At 37.6% G+C, this 17,084-nt stretch overlaps 1 protein-coding gene across 1 annotated transcript; it reads left to right on the top strand.

Moving 5' to 3' along the window:
- Positions 1 to 1,099: 1,099 nt before the first annotated feature.
- On the top strand, positions 1,100 to 16,499 carry LOC149086474 (sodium/potassium/calcium exchanger 5-like). Its single transcript, XM_089255806.1, has 10 exons — positions 1,100 to 1,485; positions 3,633 to 3,845; positions 3,998 to 4,081; positions 4,551 to 4,657; positions 6,240 to 6,340; positions 9,711 to 9,801; positions 13,098 to 13,380; positions 13,534 to 13,767; positions 13,869 to 13,970; positions 15,406 to 16,499. The coding sequence occupies exons 1-10, from the start codon at positions 1,332 to 1,334 to the stop codon at positions 15,720 to 15,722; spliced, it is 1,686 nt and encodes a 561-aa protein (XP_089111932.1). The 5' UTR covers positions 1,100 to 1,331; the 3' UTR covers positions 15,723 to 16,499.
- Positions 16,500 to 17,084: the final 585 nt, after the last annotated feature.

Below are 17,084 nucleotides of genomic sequence, written 5' to 3'. Positions count from 1 at the left end.
GAGGTTTGGAAAAACACTATTTTTTTCCCCCTCTGTTTAAAAAAAATTGGTTAGAATTTTCGTCGATAGAGGGCACTGTACGAAAGCAAATCACTCTATGTACAAGGTGTTTCATAAATTCGTAAATCGTTTAAAAATGCATGCCAATAGAAAGAATTGATTATTCGAATGCGGTTTGCGAAAAAGTTATTCTCATAGGAAGGGGACTTTTCTCGGTTTAGAAAAAAATTTAGTTCGAATTGTGATCGATAGAGGACACTGCACGAAGACAAGTCATTGGTGATTGGACTTGAACCTTTCTTCAATTTATTCCGTGTTCGAAACGTTCGTATAGCTTCAGCCGGCGATTCCTGGGAGGGGCAAACAACTTCAACAAGGTCAACCTTACATAAACGCCAGTAACGGGAAAATTTGGAAATGAGTTGCTAATCGAACACTCCCCATTTTATAGGACTCTGATTTGCATATTTCCAGTGATTTGCTTTCGTGTAGCGCCTTCTATCGACGAAAATTCGAACTAATCAAAAAATTAAAAAAAAAACCTCGTAAGAATAACTTTTTCGCAAATCTCATTCAAATATACCAATTCCTGCAATTTTTATGAATTTCGAATTTATAGGACACCCTGCACGCCTCTGTATTTCTTTGTACTATTCGGTTAAAGCAGGCTCTTCTTGGCGCAATAGATGAAATTTGGCGAAGAATGCTCTGTTGGCGCAAAAATGTTAGAAATAATAATGGCAACCTTTTTTAATCAATCATGTAATCATGCATCGATTTATTTATTATTTATTGAGTATATTTTAAACATTCGTAACAAATTAATTGTAAGCGATACTGTCCAGTCATTCCAGTGAAGGAGAGACACACATCTCAACTCGCAGAGATGCACGTGATCATTGCGACATTTCTGATCGGTCACGATTAGGTTCTGGATAGTACTGGTTATTTTTATGGTTATGATACACAGGTGAATTCCAATATATTTTGTTTTTTTCGGGCGACGTAGACTCATAAATAGGTTGCGAAATGATGTCGCTATTTAAAAAGGGGGAAAGAAACGGGTGAAAGTTCTCCTTCGGAGCGATAACATTTTCCCAAATGCGGAAAAACATTCGTTATGATAAGGTGCATGTTTTGAGGTGAGCGAGCACGTGATAGGTAGAGAGGAGAAGTATGTTCGATCACAAATAAAACCGATCGCAAACATATTTCCTCTCTTGAGCTCAACGAATCGATTGTTTGTCTGTCGTTTCGGGGTTCGAATTGTATAATAAATAACTTAGGAAGAAGAAAAGAAAATATTTAGTGAAAGTGATAAAAAAAAAAAGATGGACAAAGAAAAGAGTTCCGGTTTCCGAAACGCTAGAACTGCTCACAGAAAATTCCGTTTTCTGTATGTTTTGCCCTGTTTCTACCTGTTCGTCGCTGGTCTTACGTTGCTCACTCGATCGAATCTCAATGAAGACCGACCTCCCAACCACGGTAAGAGATATTTCTTTGACGAATCGCAACAGCGGGGGACTGAGATCTCAGTCTAACCTCGCCTGACTGGATTTTAAAACAACTTGTTCTTCCGCAGGAAGTTGCAGAGTGGACAACAATCCTTTGCGACAATTTTAAAACGGGGGGAAAAATTTCCGAAAATATATTTTCCCTTCCCTTTGCCTAATTTAACTTGAAAAAAATTACGTACGGTTAATATATAATAGAAGATAAAGTATTTCTTTTTTTTGTTTTGTTTACATTGATAACTTAATTCCCCCTGACTTATCCGTTGGTGACTCTCAATATCAATTTCCTTTGCCGCATTTTACTGGTGATCGTAGAGGTATACTTACAGTTGGGAAAAAGTACCCAAATAACATGTAGTACTCAGATTCGCCATTCATGTTGCAATTGTGTAGTTATCAAAATAAGAAAAATTAACTTTTTATATGGACATTTTATACGGGCACCCTGTCTTAAAAAAAAAAACCCGATTAGAAAGTTGTTGCCCTGGCTTTCCTGAGGCAAAGAAAACAACCTCCACGTTTATATATTCGCAGATATATTAGAATTCAAAAATTGGAGGAAAGTTGGGAAAAAACAGCGTAAACTAACGGACAACGCTTCTTTCCCTGATTCAGTGGAGTTGGTTTTCTGTGGTTTCCAACTTCGAGGAAAGAATGTGAGCTGATCTCCTCGTTTAGAAGTCTCGCCACAATGAGCAACGGAACCCAAAATGGTACAAATATTCAACCATTACAGTTTATAGTTTGAAAAATAAAAGATGAGACAGCACTGAAATTCACAAAGAACAATAGAAAAGCACCCAGACTGTTAGGTACACATGCACACTTCCGGTAGTTGCGGTGACCGATTTTTACGATTGCGATCGTTATATTGATTTTTTTTTTTCGGAACACCAAATTGAAGCCGAGTAGTTGAGGGGAATAGACACTGAAGTCAAGGATCTGATTCATACGCGTCGTATACAGCGGTGGAGGCGGCTTTCACCGCTCTGGGGCACATTAGTAATAGTGGTCTGGGTGGTCTAGAGCAGTGGTTCTCAACCGGGGGCCATATGGCCCCCTTGTGGTACTGGGATACTTCAGGGGGGCCACGGAAGAAAATGGAGAAGGGGGCATGACAGGTGGTTTGGAGAGCTGAGAAGAAAAATTAAGGTGTGAAGAAATAAAGTTTTTATATTAGTGACTAACACTTACAGTGAGAGAGAGAATCCAACAAAACCACCCATAAAACCAGGGCCTTCTTTAGGGCATGGACCCACCCAGGCCTCACCGCCTACATTTTGCAACAAGTTCCCTAGGACGGGGCTTTTCTCAAGTCCCCGGCTAAATTTTTCAGACCCCCTATATGAAATTTATTGTATGAAAAACAAAAAAAATGATGGAAACCATATTAGGCCCCGTGCTGTAGCTCTGTCAGTCCCACTCTTGTGAGGGGCCTCATGCCCATAAGTGACCCTACCTTATGATATTTTGTATAGCACAATTAATTTTGAAAATAAATAGGAAATATGTAGGCTGTTTATTTCCAGCTAAAGTATGGGACTACCATAGATCACTTTGCCTAAGGAGGGGAGCCCCATGATATTGAGACGGTCCTGATAGAACTCGGACTAGCGGGGAGATCAATAAATTCTAGGCTACTGGTCTGGAGGCCAAGTTTCTTTACAAAATTTTCATTCAGTATAAATTCACAGAAAAAAATCATTTCAATACGTATAAAGTGTCTTGCTTCTAGATGAGAGTTGAAAACTCTGGGTACGACAGGGGAGCCACGAGAAAAAAATATGGCTCAAAGGGGGCCAGGGGCAAAAAAAGGTTAAGAAACACTGGTCTAGAGCAGTGGTACTCAATTTTCAAGCCCGCGGCCCAGTTTCATTCATTTTTGTGAGCCGAAGGCCCAAACACACGACCAACGGAAAATGAATGAGGAAAAATGAAACGGCTCGCGGCCCGGTATGAATGATATCAGAGCCCGGCGGTTGAGAAACACTGGTCTAGAGTCGTCACATTTTTTTTATGGAGCATTCGCACAGAAAGAGCGAGTGGGGGAGGGGGAAGGAAAAAAAAGAGTGATATTTGAAATTTTACAAAATGCTAACGAGACTTTTGCATATGCAGTGGGACGCCACGTGCTCCAAAGTGATCCGGCATCATCAGAGAAAACGTGCGTGCCACCGAGCATCGACTCGTTCCCGGACGATTTCTTCAGCCAAGAGCAACGTCGCAAAGGCGGGGTCATCATCCATTTCTTGCTCATGTTGTACACGTGCGCCATGCTCGGCGTACTATGCGACGATTATTTCCTACCGTCGCTAGACATCATATCCACACGTGAGTAATCCCCCTTTTCATTCAGTTTTGCTCTCTACTGTTCCACATTAATTGCAGAAACTCAGAATATTTCTTGTCTTGTAATAGGCGATTTTTCTCATTCTCTACGGGAATAAATAAATGAATATTTAGGGTTTCATTTCATCCTCCAGGTATGAAACTGCCGCCAGATGTCGCAGGAGCAACGTTCATGGCCATAGGGACTTCATCTCCAGAGTTGTTCTCTTCAATAATCGGTAAAATTAACACGATTCTACTACGGACTTGGTTGACTGATAACGTGTGATAACGTTATATAAATAATTAAAATTCCCGTAGTGAGCTACATAGGTCTGAGCAGTTTCAGTGTACTGACATTGCTCAGACCTATATAGAGCCCGTTCCGGTATTTCATTGAAACTTTGTATATCCACTATTATATTATACATAAACCATAAGGGGGGGGGGATGCAATAAAAAGCGCCACTTTTTCACCTGGTGGTCAAAAGTTGAATGTTTTTATTGCATAAATCTCTCTTCTGTGGTAACATTAAGATGTCCCGGAAATTTGGATGAATTCGGATGAGTTAAAAACTGATTCTTTTTTCTCCACTCAAATATCATTAGTTTAACGTACGTGGATCACGATTTGTATTGAATCGACAATTTCTGAAATGATGGATGATTCTCATATTAGTGTTTTGTCTCTTCTATCGATACTGGCAGGGTCATTCATCACTGAAGGTGACATCGGTGTCGGCACAGTGGTCGGATCCGCTATTTTCAACGTTCTGGGAGTGACGGGACTGGCTGGAGTGTCTTTGTGGGGAAAGGTAAATCTCATCACCGAGTCTCTTTTTCTTGGATAGACGGCAAATCAACTCGAAATAAGGGACATTTTCTGATTGTTTTTGCTAATAATTTATATTATGCTGAAATAATCAACCTTCATCTCATGATACAAGTAGGAATGAAAAGTTCATGAAAAAATACATGCATTTATTGAAAGTTATTCAATAGACAGTACCGAAACTAAAGGGGAAGAGGAAAGGGGGCAAAGGGGAGCAACTGCTCCGGGTGGCAAATTTCGAGAGGTAACAAAAATCTATATATATAAAATTGATTTTCTGTAAGTGCCCCAAAGGGGCACAAAACTGTAAGGCAACAATGGTTTTCGGGCCTCAACAATCACTTTCCGAACGTTTACTTTGGTTACCATGGTTCCCCAGCAATGCGTTTCAGACGTGTATATGCCTTTACAATGGTTTGTCACTTTTCTAATCCTGTTAGTATATGTATAATAGTTTATGCCTTTATAATGGTTTGCCAATACTTTCAATACTATTCAATACAATTACATTTCAATACTCTCAGTAGTGAGGCTTTTTGAATAGACGTCATAATCATCATCAGCATCGCTTTGAGGGTCAGGAAAAGGGTGAGACTCATAGAAATCACTGTCAAAATTGCCGATTTTACTGTAGAAATGCGGAAATTTGATGGGGTTTTCCGCCACATCAATAATTTTAAAAATTGTATAGAATTCCCGATTTCTGAAATATTGTGTTTGCTTAGAGATATACTAAGCCCAGGAAATTGAATATGAAGTAATTAGCCGGACCTAATTTTGAGTTGAACATCCAATGCAATAACATTGATTTCAACTTTTTATTTATATCTTCTCAAGCATGAAAAATTAATGTCTCCGTATTATCTTCTGATATTCAACTGCATCAACTCATACAGTTTAGGTTGTTTTAAAATTAATTATGGGTCCATCGTACATCGAAAAAATTCCACAGCTTTAATTAAGCATTTTTTGAAGCAGAAACAGGCAGAGATGGATAACTTGAAGTTAAAAAAGGGGGGGGGATCGAAATACCTAGCACCCTTTAAAAAAAAGAAAAAATATATATATTTTTTTTACGTTACTTTAAATCTAGATTTGTTTATTTCATGAGTCGCGTAGGAAGTCGCCATATTGGTGAACTTGGACACGGTTTGCATGTCCCTCAAAGAAAGAGGGTGATATCAGGTGATCCAAAAAAGCCTCATTGAAAAAAACCCGGGCAACGCCGGGTATTATAGCTAGTACTATTATAAAATCATTGAACTTTACAGTGGTAGGGGCGGCAAAATCATGTTTGCTCCCCACCCCTTCAACAGAAATCCTAGTTACGGCCCCGCAATAGCGATAGAATTTCACTCCAGAACGCGTTTTGTATTACTGTTTCAGGGTTTTGAAAGTTTTAACTGATAATTTTGAAAGCATACATTTTTACTAAATTCTACACAATATTCAATTTTATTCTTCGTTGTGTGTTAAGTTATAGTATTATTCGAACCAATAGTTTTTATGCTTCACTTTTCATTTTTATTTACATAAAAATTTTTTAATATACCTTCAATCTGCAGAGCATCGATATCGATTGGTACCCAGTTACGAGGGATACGACGGTTTATTTATTGACTATTGCTGTATTGACTATCATCATATCTGATACCATCGTCACCTGGTGAGAGATGATCCATTTTCTAGACATTTCTTTCCCCCCCCCCCCCCCCAATTCATAACCAATAAACTGATAATTTCGGTCTAAACAACAAATGCTGCAAGAAACGATAATTCCAAAAAAAAGAGAAAGGAAAAAAAAGATAACAGAAAACGCTTTTTTAATGCTTTCCCTATTGGAGAGCATGTGTATCTTTTAATAGCATTTTGTTCATCAAAATAATTCACTTAATATTCACTCAAAGTGCATGTCCATAATGCGTCGAGTACTTTCCAGCTGCCTGTACTTACTTGGCCATGTATTCGCGCCAAATATCTCTAGAGATCATCGAATTCGGAACAAATCTAAGGGAAAATTTTTTTTTTAAGATACATAAACCAGATCAAACGCTATCAGAGCGTGCGGGCGTATAGTTGAATTGGAATCAGACGCGTATCCAGGGGCGAAAGGGGGGGGGGGTGTGATCGCCCGTCCCAAAAGCTACTTCACCAAGCACCAACTTTGGCCATATTACAATTTATTGCCATTAACGAGTTGGGTTGGAAACGAAGCCAGGTGTTTATGTACAATCGATCGGTGTACGATCGATTATGTACGATCGGTGGTCGCTTTAAGCTCGTTATAGCAAAATATCTTATCCATATTCTTCCCTGGGTTTAAACCTGGGACCATGACAGCAACCTTCACGGTGGTAGACGCGCACCACGCCATTCGGGCGCCCTCCCAAAAGCTGGATAGTATGTCAAAACATTTCCTGTAATTTACGGGAAAATACTACGAATTCACACAACTAGTAGCCATTCCGCAACACATCTGGATCCGCGGTTGGTTGCGATTGGAGTCTTTTTCTTACCAAAAATTTATAATGATGACAATCAAAACTCTAAGAATAACACTGGTCAACAATTTTTTACTTTTTTTTTCATAACATGAGAGAGAAATACTTTTCTCTAGACTAATTTTGGGGTGTGCTGAATTCAAATACGAATGTAAAAAATATCCTTCACGTAGTTATTTCTGTATGCATGATGATCATTTTTTGAAATACACATACGCTATGAAAAACTTACACATCATCAAAATTAAGATAATTAACATATTCTTAATAAAAAATTATAATACACTTATTACGATAGTTATTTTATCATATTCATACATCGCTATATATGAAATAGAATTTTTTTTTTCTTCTTACACATGCATGTATACACAAAACGAAATTTACACTCATTTTTCTAGTATTTCATAAAAATAATTCATTTCGACGACATATTGACTTAGGGCCCTTTCACACGGAGCGGATGCGGGTCCGGAAGAAGTTTTAACAATTGGAATATACTGCGCCTTTCAGACGAGCCGAAAAATCTCCGCACCTAGGAAATATTCATGCGGGTCCGGACGTCGTCCGCATGTGTCAAAACCTAAGTGCGGGCTCCGCACATAGAAGTTTTGACAATAGGTTTATTCGGAGCTATTCACACGATGCGGATGCGGAGCGAATTCGTCCGCATCTTTGGCTACTTTTTGAAGGTGATTTTTCACGGAATTTTTTTAATTATTTGCCATAAATACCCTTAAAAACACCATATGATGGTCCCTGCTCATTAATATAATGTACCTACATACGTCTATCCCTCCGTTTCCTTCTGAGATGGAGATATAGCAACTTCAACTGCCTTTCGTCCATATTTCACAATTTTATACAATAAAACCTGTCAACAACGGCCACAGACGGGACAAAAACTATAAGCCGTTCTGTTCATTACGAATATTTAATTGACTACATACTTTAATAACTTTTAAATTTAATTTAAAAATTTTAATTTTTTTCTTTTTAAATTTTTAAAATTATTTAAAAAATTATAAATATTTGAAATATTATTTTAAATATTTATTATTTTTTTTAAATTTTAATCTGTTAATTTTTTTAAACTTTAAAAAAAATACTTTTATTGAACAATGTTATCCACGTATGAAGGTGTTCACTCAGGGCCGGATTAAGTCGTTTGAAGACCCTAGCACTTGAATATTTTTGGTGGTTCCCCGATACCTACAAGTTTATTTTACTCGATATTCAGTCTATAAACTGAAAAAATGAAATTTTATATTTCAGAAGTGAGACTAATCTAAGGATGGATTTCACTCTAAAAGGTTTATGAAAGTTATTTTATAAAACTTGAAAAATGTAACCAATAAACACATCTGTTACATTCGAGAGAACTTAACTGATCCGCCTATTGGTTGCATTTTTCAAGTTTTATAAACGAACTTTTATAGTGTAATCCCGGCCTAAGACAGAATTGTGATGTGAATATTTCTAAGCACAGGCATTTTGAAAGTCTCTACCCCTCCCCTTTTTTACTACTTGCAAATTCTTTGATATCTCCTGAATTTTTTTTTCTTTTTTTTGGAACATCGAAAGTTTTGGGGATGTTTTTGGATTTGATTTTTCGAACATTGGATGTTTTTGGAATTTTTCTTCCATTTTTATCCGAAAAGACGGATTTTTTTTTTCAAAATATTTTGAAAATATTTGAAGACATTTTCTCCCATCGACTACTTGTGAGGATCGGAATGAAGACATCTTTATTCCCATATTCTATGTGGCTCTAGATTAAACCACCAAAGAATGCCTCTAGGCTGCCTATGGGCACTGAATCAGGGGTGAAGGAGAAAAATAATTACAAAAATTGCGAAAAAACAGTTTTTATGCACGAATTTCGAACTAAAGATGCGGGCGATTCGTTCGCATCTTCAGCTCTCGTTTGAAAGGGTATGCGGACCCGCGTCCGCATCCGCTCCGTGTGAAAGGGGCCTTAGCTCCATTTTTTTAAGTAAAAGGTTGTACATAAAACACAAAAAGCCCGCGTTTCTCTTTCAATTAAAAAACCGAGAATCCGGTTGCAATTAGAGATAAAATCAGTGTTGCCATTCCCCCAACTCTTGGATGGCAAAAAAGAGAAATATGATTTCTAGTATCATTTCATATCATATTCTGAAAGATGTTCACAATTAAATAATATACAGTCGAATCCCGCTTTAACGAATACCGTTATAGCGGAAAAAACCTCGTTTTGACGAACACTTTTCTAATCCTCAAACAAGTTTACATAGGAATAATGCAAAAACCTGGAATTCCTTTATAACGAAATTTCGTTATAACGATGTAATTTCTACTGTCTCTTGGAGTTCGTTATAACGGGATTAGACTGTATAACAAAAAATCTAGACGTGATGGCCATTTTTTAAGGTCAGATCTGGAATCAGCAACCAAAAATTAATTAAGAACAGCTAAATTTTTCCATGTTAGAAAAACTTTGTATAGACTTGAGAGTGTTATTAACTATTGAGACATTTTGATTTCTTTCTTTAGGTATGAAGCGTTGATACTCTTAATAATGTTTGGAATGTATATAGTTATCATGTATTGCAATTCCGCAGTTGAAACCTTCTGTCTCAAAAAGGTACCATATCATTCATTTCGGAATCAGCCAATATTAATACTTGAAGCTATTTTTAAACGACATTCTTTGAAACACACTGATTAAAAGACTATTTCACAATAGCGGACGGAATTTTGTTATATCCGTTGCATTAATAATACAGTCGAAGTCCGTTATAACGATCGAATCATAACATCGTTCCATCGAAAAAGGACGTTATATTGGGAGGTCGTGATATCGATTTAGTTACACAAAAAAAATTTGCTCCCATATATCCATGATTATTTAGAAGGAATAAAAAACTAATTAATGATTTTGTTATAATTGCAATGGAAATACACCAGGTTTCAAAATAATATAAACAATATTGCATAGCTGCCAACTTTTGAAAATGAAAATTCGGGAGATTTTCACGCAAACCCATATTTTATGCTAAAACCACTCCCTAATAAATACAATAGGGATTTTTCCAAATAAAATAGGGATTTTCCAAACATAAAAGTTAAAGCGTAGGGACTAAAATCCCTACTCAAAAACTGAAGTCAAATTAAAATAAGGATTTTACACACATGGAAGTTAAACCCTTGGGAATAAAATTCCTACGCAAAAAACAAGTGAAATTGGAGGCCAAAACTTCAATGATGTAAAAATAAATATTGTGTTCAATCAGAAACGCTGTGAACAAACATTCTGCGCCAAAATCATCGGAAGATGAAGGAAAGCACCGTCAATTTTTGAAGAACACTGACTTTTTGTGACACTTGCTTGATGTTTTTTTTTTTCATTTCACGTGAGTGATGATGTCAGTCTTCCCATGACCGATGTTTATGTCTGTAACACAACTTGCACAAAAAGGAAAAGTCGGCCCTCTTCTGGAACGTTTGATGAAAGGAAATTCATCGGAATAAGTATCTTTAAAATTGATTAAATATGTTTTTGCTTATCATTATTCATGCTTTGTTATATCGCACGTACGTAACTTCAACAAAAGAAATTTTGACCATATGCGCGTCACTATAATCTTCAATTATTATCCAGGACTATTGGCTGCTAAGCCATTTCCCTGCACGATAAGACAAACAACTTTCTTGTTACCATCAGAGGGTTTGTAAAACTTCCTTAAAAAGAGAATTTACCCATTTACGACGTGTGACGTCATTTCGAAAGGGGAAAAAAAGAGGCTTCATGCCCCACAAGAAATTGCTTAGGGATTGTTTTCATAAGCGGGGATTTTTTTTAATGAAGTAGGAAATTTTTAGGGACAATTAGGGATTTTTGTGATTTTTGTAAAAATTCGGGAGATTTAAGAACTTTTCGGGAGGTCGAGCGATGAAGCTAAAATTCGGGAGACTTGGCAGCTATGATATTGTAATGCATATACAGAATTCTCCAAATCAAACAAATTTAATGACAAATTTTGTACATTACTTCGCAAAAAAAAAGAGGTTGGGTTCGGACGTTGTGTTGGATTGGATGATCTTTGTAGGTCGTGATAGTGGATGTGAAAAATAACATAAGATAAATTGGAAAAAAAATTGAGACTTATCGCACTGGTTGTTGTAAATAAGGTATTGTCAATAACGCATGGTCATTATAACGTGCGTCGACTGTATATGTTCTATGGCCGATGTCAGAATTCCGGACACGTAAAGAAGTAACCGGCTACTTCGCACATTGTCTGTACGATATAAATACAGGGCGTCCATAATTAAAAGATCCTGTTTTAAAGTAGCCTACAGGCAAAACCAGTCATCAGAAAAGCGTGAAATTTTGTGGAGAACTTCATGAAGTGATGGGAATGTGTTTCATTGAGAAATAATTAGTTGCACATGCCACCACCAGAGGGCGTTTTATTAAGAAATGACACATTTAAGCAAATGTTTACAATTTTAACAATTGTTAAACACTTTTACAATTTTTAAACACTTTTACAATTGTTAAACACTTTTATAATTTTAAAACACTTTTACAATTGTTATTGCAATAAAACATGTTCCACATGATGGCCATCATTTTCAGTTACAATGTGAAATCGCAAGATGGCATGTTCCACAACTGATAGAAGTGTGTGCGGGAAAATGTTCAGCACGTGGAGTGAAATGCTGCCTTTAAGGTCAGGTAAAAGTTCTTGGATTGTAACGACTTAACAGACGTTTCAAATGCCTCCAAAGCCAAAAATCGCACGGATTAAAGTCCGGGGATGCCATAGATTAGGGCTGATGACAAGTTCTTCTGTAAAATGTGTTTTAAGAACATTCTTAGCACACACTGCAATGTGTGGAGGAGCTCCGTCTTGCATAAAGATTGTGTCTGCAAGGCAGTGATGTTCTTGCAGAGTCGGAACAATTTCGCGCTGTAACAGCAATGCATATCGCTTCCCGGTGAAAGAACACGTCACTGGCCCTGTAGAACGTAACTTGTAGAAGTAGGAACTGAGAATAAATGACGCAGCAGTAAATCCACACCATACCGTCACTTTTGGTGAATTCAACGGAACCTCTAAGATAGCGTGCGAATTTTTTGGTTCCCAAATTCGGCAGTTGTGAGTATTGACTGCACCATCCAAGTGAAAATGAGCTTCGCCTGTCCAGAGGATATTCCAAGGCCTCAATGCGAGCTAGAAACTGCAGTGAGAACCGAAGTCGAGCGTCACATGTGGAAGCTACCGCTGCACAAGTGAAAGTTTGTACGGATAATATCGGAGGATATTCCGCATGATCTTATGAACAGTTGAACGTTTCCAATGCAACGCCTGACACTACCACGAAAATTTTAAGCTCTTCCACATGAAGCGAAACCTTCTGTACTGCGTCTATAGAAACGGGGTTTCTTCCTCTTCCAGGTCGAACAGCTAACGATCCTGTGATTTCAAATTTCGTTGTCATACTCCAAAGGTTTTCAACATTTATTGGACCTTTTCGAATCCTCTTCCAAATCCGATATTTCCGCAGAGCAGTTACTGCGGAAATGCTGTTTTGGTAAAACAATTTGACCAAGAAATCGCGATCTCGTAAACTTATCGTCATTGTGAGCAGCAAACACATTGAAAAACAAGATCTCTGCGAATGTTTCTAGGTTTAATAGCAGCTGCTGCGTGACATCATGTAAATTTACACGTTTACCACAGGTATTCAAGGTGAAGCACCCTCTGGTGGTGACATGTGCAACTAATTTTTTCCCCCGAAACAAATTCCTATCACTTCTTGAAGTCTTCCACAAAATTTCACGCTTTTCTGATGATTGGTTTCGCCTGTTGTAGGCTACTTTAAAATAGGGTCTTTTAATTATGGACGCCCTGTACTTACTTTCTGTTGCAGATGAAAGCATTGAAGACGAAGCTGGAGAAATTATTCAGCTGCTGTAAATGCGAAGAGTCGACGTCTCTGATCAGCAAAGAGACGAAATACAAAGTTGATGAAACTTCAGCTACGTATATCTCCGAAGTTAAGGATGCGCCGACGACGTCGTCGGTGGCAAAGGTCGAGCACGATATCAGGGACAGCTACAGCGTTGACTTCAACATAGCAACGGGAATAAAACAAGACGCCACGAATAAAGGCGTTCTCATGATGAGCAACAAGGACGAAGCACCAATACTAAGTAACATTTACGATGTTGATAAAACTTCGTTTTTGTTTCGGTGATGATGGCACTATATATATAATTTTGTGAACATTAACTAATGTTTTTCTTTCGGGATTCTTCCAAAATCAAACGACGTTACAGTATTCTATTTCTTAATTCTGCGAACAGGTGAAATGCTGGAAAGCTTACCGACAGCGTCTCCGTTCTCTCTGCCATCGAATAATGGGTTCTGGTCGATTTTCTGGTGGCTCGTTATGTGGCCGGCTTCCTTACTCTTTTTCTTCACCATACCCGACTGCAGAAGATCCGGATGGCAAAAATTCTACGTACTCACGTTCCTCAGCTCAACAGTTTGGCTAGGAGCCGTTTCTTACATTTGCGTCTGGATGGTTACTATCATAGGTAGGTTGTGCTCTTTCTCTTTTTTTTTTTTTATTTCCACGAAATGTACAATCATAAATATTCCGAAGACACCTTTTCCACTATTCGTTGCTTCTTCGCAGGTTATACGCTGGGTGTTCCAGATAGCGTGTCTGGACTGACGCTTCTTGCCATCGGGACAAGCCTGCCGGAAATGTTATCCAGCATCATCATAGCTAGAAGTGGTAAGTTCAATCGATTGCTCTCTTTTTTTTATTACATACTTATTGTTTCACGAAGAATGGCCGGAAAGAATTAAAATTCTACTTCATCCTGAAATTACATTCAAATATGAAAAATGATCAGCAAAAGAAAAAAAAGTCTGCGATTGCGTCACTACCTTAAAATGGAAATTGCGGAAAACATTAAAAAAAATTTAAACAGTATTGTTACGGTGGTCTTCAATAAAAAAGATGTAAATTTTTTATACATTTATTAGTAAAATATGCGTCTTATATGAAGACGCAATATTATATCTTATATGAATATTGGAAATAATTTACCTCGTAATATTTGAAAAAATAAAAGAGAAAATTCTTCGAGACATATTGCTCTTGAATATTCCATACTGAAATTCTTTATTTTCGCTAATTTTTGGGACTATCTTCGTATTGCCTTTCAGACTGTCATTTTAGCACGTGAAAAAGTGACAAAAAAATCGAGAATTTCACCCCTTGGCATGCGGCAGGATTTTGTCTGAATGAATTTCCCTGATCAGTTTCTATATTTTAATTTAATTTTAGAATCAACTATAAGATTTTTATTCCTTTCGGACAGTCCGTAAAACATCCTGCATAACGTAGGTAACGTTGAAATGATTGTTCGGCCGCTTTGTAGAGTGGGCATCGCGATGGACTCGAATCTGACGTCCTAGGTTCGATTTCCGCAGGCGTCAAAGTGGTGATCTTATTGAAGTTGGTTTCTCAACATCGAGGCGCCAACGCAAGCACAAGCGTTCCCCTTCGAAAATAACTCGTACCAGCGACTTTAAATATTTATTCGTTGCGAGCGGCCATATCTTTGGCGGTAGAATGGTTGTAGATTGCCTCTGGCGATACACTGGTTTACAAGTAAGGAACGTTTTAGGAAATAATCCTTCATAAAATTAGAAGTATTTCCTAAAAGAAATTCCCTTTTTCTTTAACAAATAGGGAGATTTTCAAAAGATGGAATCCAAAGACAATTGACATAAAGTGAAGCAAAAAATTCTATTTAAATCATTTGCGTAGCACGTTTCTGCCAGGCAAATATCAGCAGCTATTTTTTTGCATCCTCGGTCGGTATCGGGGATTACTAAACTTATTGAGAACACACACACTTGCAAACTAGAGTTTCGAAAAACTTCGATAGAACCTCAAATCACCTTGACTATTTGATTGAGATACGCTAGCCCAGTGAGACTGCATTTGGTGTAACTTTAAACGAAGTGAAAAGAACCCCCCCCCCCCAAAAAAAAAAATATATATATATATATATAAAACCACGGCGTACTATCTGTGGATCGCTACTTTAAATTTTAATTCCTATGCGAGTGAAAAAGAACGAATATATGCGTTCTGCGTGAATCTATATTGTGCTATTTTAATGTTACCTGAATTCTATTCTTTTTCGTGATCCCAGGGCTAGGAAACATGGTGATGGCTAATCTGATTGGCAGCAATATATTCGACATCTTGTTTTGCCTCGGCGCCCCGTGGTTGATAAAATCTCTGATGTCACCCGAAGGACATCTCTTGATTAACAGCTCCGCTCTGACATACACCTCGACCACGTTGCTGACGACGGTCGTAGGCCTGCTGCTGGTGTTCGGCGTCTCCGGGTGGAAGCTCAATCGTGCTATAGGATTCGCCTGCATCTTCTTGTATATAATATCAGTGTCTCTGTCCTGCCTGTACGAAATGAACGTTTTCGGTTATATGAATCCACCGACTTGTTGAATTCTTCCCATCTCCCCCCCCCCCTCATTTTGTGCATGTATATAAAGGCACATTAATTGCCAGTTGCTCGTGGGTTTTATTTGAGGAGATTAAAGTCAGAGTGGTGCAAGCCGATTAATCCTCATTTAGAGAAAAAGGTTTTGCTAGAGTTGCTTTTATAGTTCCACATGTAAAAAAAATTGTTTTCACAATATAGTTGCGAAGTTTTGTTTGCTGGGACTTGGTTCATTTTTTCTTTCAATAGTTTAACACTTATTTTTAAAAATTTCAAGTACATACACGCACAATTAGACAGAAGCGCAAAAAACACAGTGAACGAATACAAAACAATACAATACAGACAATAAAGAGAACAAATTTTGAACATACAATAAATTGTGACCTGTAGGGATTTTGCAATCCTTCCATCAGGTCTAGATGAGACGCAATTCGAAGCCGTTACAACGCAACAGCGTTGGTTACTATGGTATTTTAGTTATTATAGTACTGCTGCGCTCGTTAATCTCTTATCAGAGTAATATTTCTATTTTTTTTTATTTGCATAATTTAAGTTTTTATAATTGACAGTCTTTTGTGGAATTCGTAACATTAATTGCATTAATAATGTTATATAATTAATTGCGGAAAATATGACTTACACCACTCTGACTGTTAACTCTCTTATCTTCGCATATTGTGCTTACTCCACACACACAAAAACAGGAAATAAACATTTCTCTACGACTCCATCACTAAAATAGAAAAGTCTTTCGAGTAAAAAATTTTGATCATACTTTACTTATTTCTCTCCATTAAATTTAAAGAACTTTAATGCCGGGTGACCCGAACGCTCTTTCCAATCTATTGGTGGCTACGTAGAGCTCCGATCCACTACTCTACGTGAATAATTTACTTCCCCCTTTTTGAATTGGAATTCTGATCAGAACATGAAACACCGAAGGCTAGTGGAAATACACAAAAGTCCAAGTGAAAGGTTTGGATTGTTTTTTTCTTGCGAATGACGGACGTGCTGCATTTCTTCCAAATACGGAAGACATGTGGCAGCACCACTAAGATCACGAAACACGCATTGCTCCGACAACAAATTCGTTCTGGCAAGTAGGTACCAGTTCGTTAGAAATTCCTCAGGGAAAAGTTTTCGAGGTCTGCGTGTGTTCAGTTTTCCTGTGTATTCTAACCAGATTTATATTCGCATCTGTACTAGGATTGTCCAACTCTCAAAATATGTAGGCATACCACGCATTCTAACCGGACTGCATTTTTGAATGGATAGATATGTACTACACGTGCCTCTCGGTATGAAATGTACCTTATCGTGCATTTTATAACGTTTCGGAAAAGTGGATATGCACGCATTAACAA

This window comes from Pholcus phalangioides, unplaced genomic scaffold (assembly GCF_987345545.1).
Source record: "Pholcus phalangioides strain wild (caught in Gottingen) unplaced genomic scaffold, Ppha-v1.0 ptg000004l_1, whole genome shotgun sequence".
Lineage (NCBI taxonomy): Eukaryota > Metazoa > Arthropoda > Arachnida > Araneae > Pholcidae > Pholcus > Pholcus phalangioides.
Note: the sequence above shows the minus strand (reverse complement) of the source record. Positions and strands in the feature narration are given on the sequence as shown.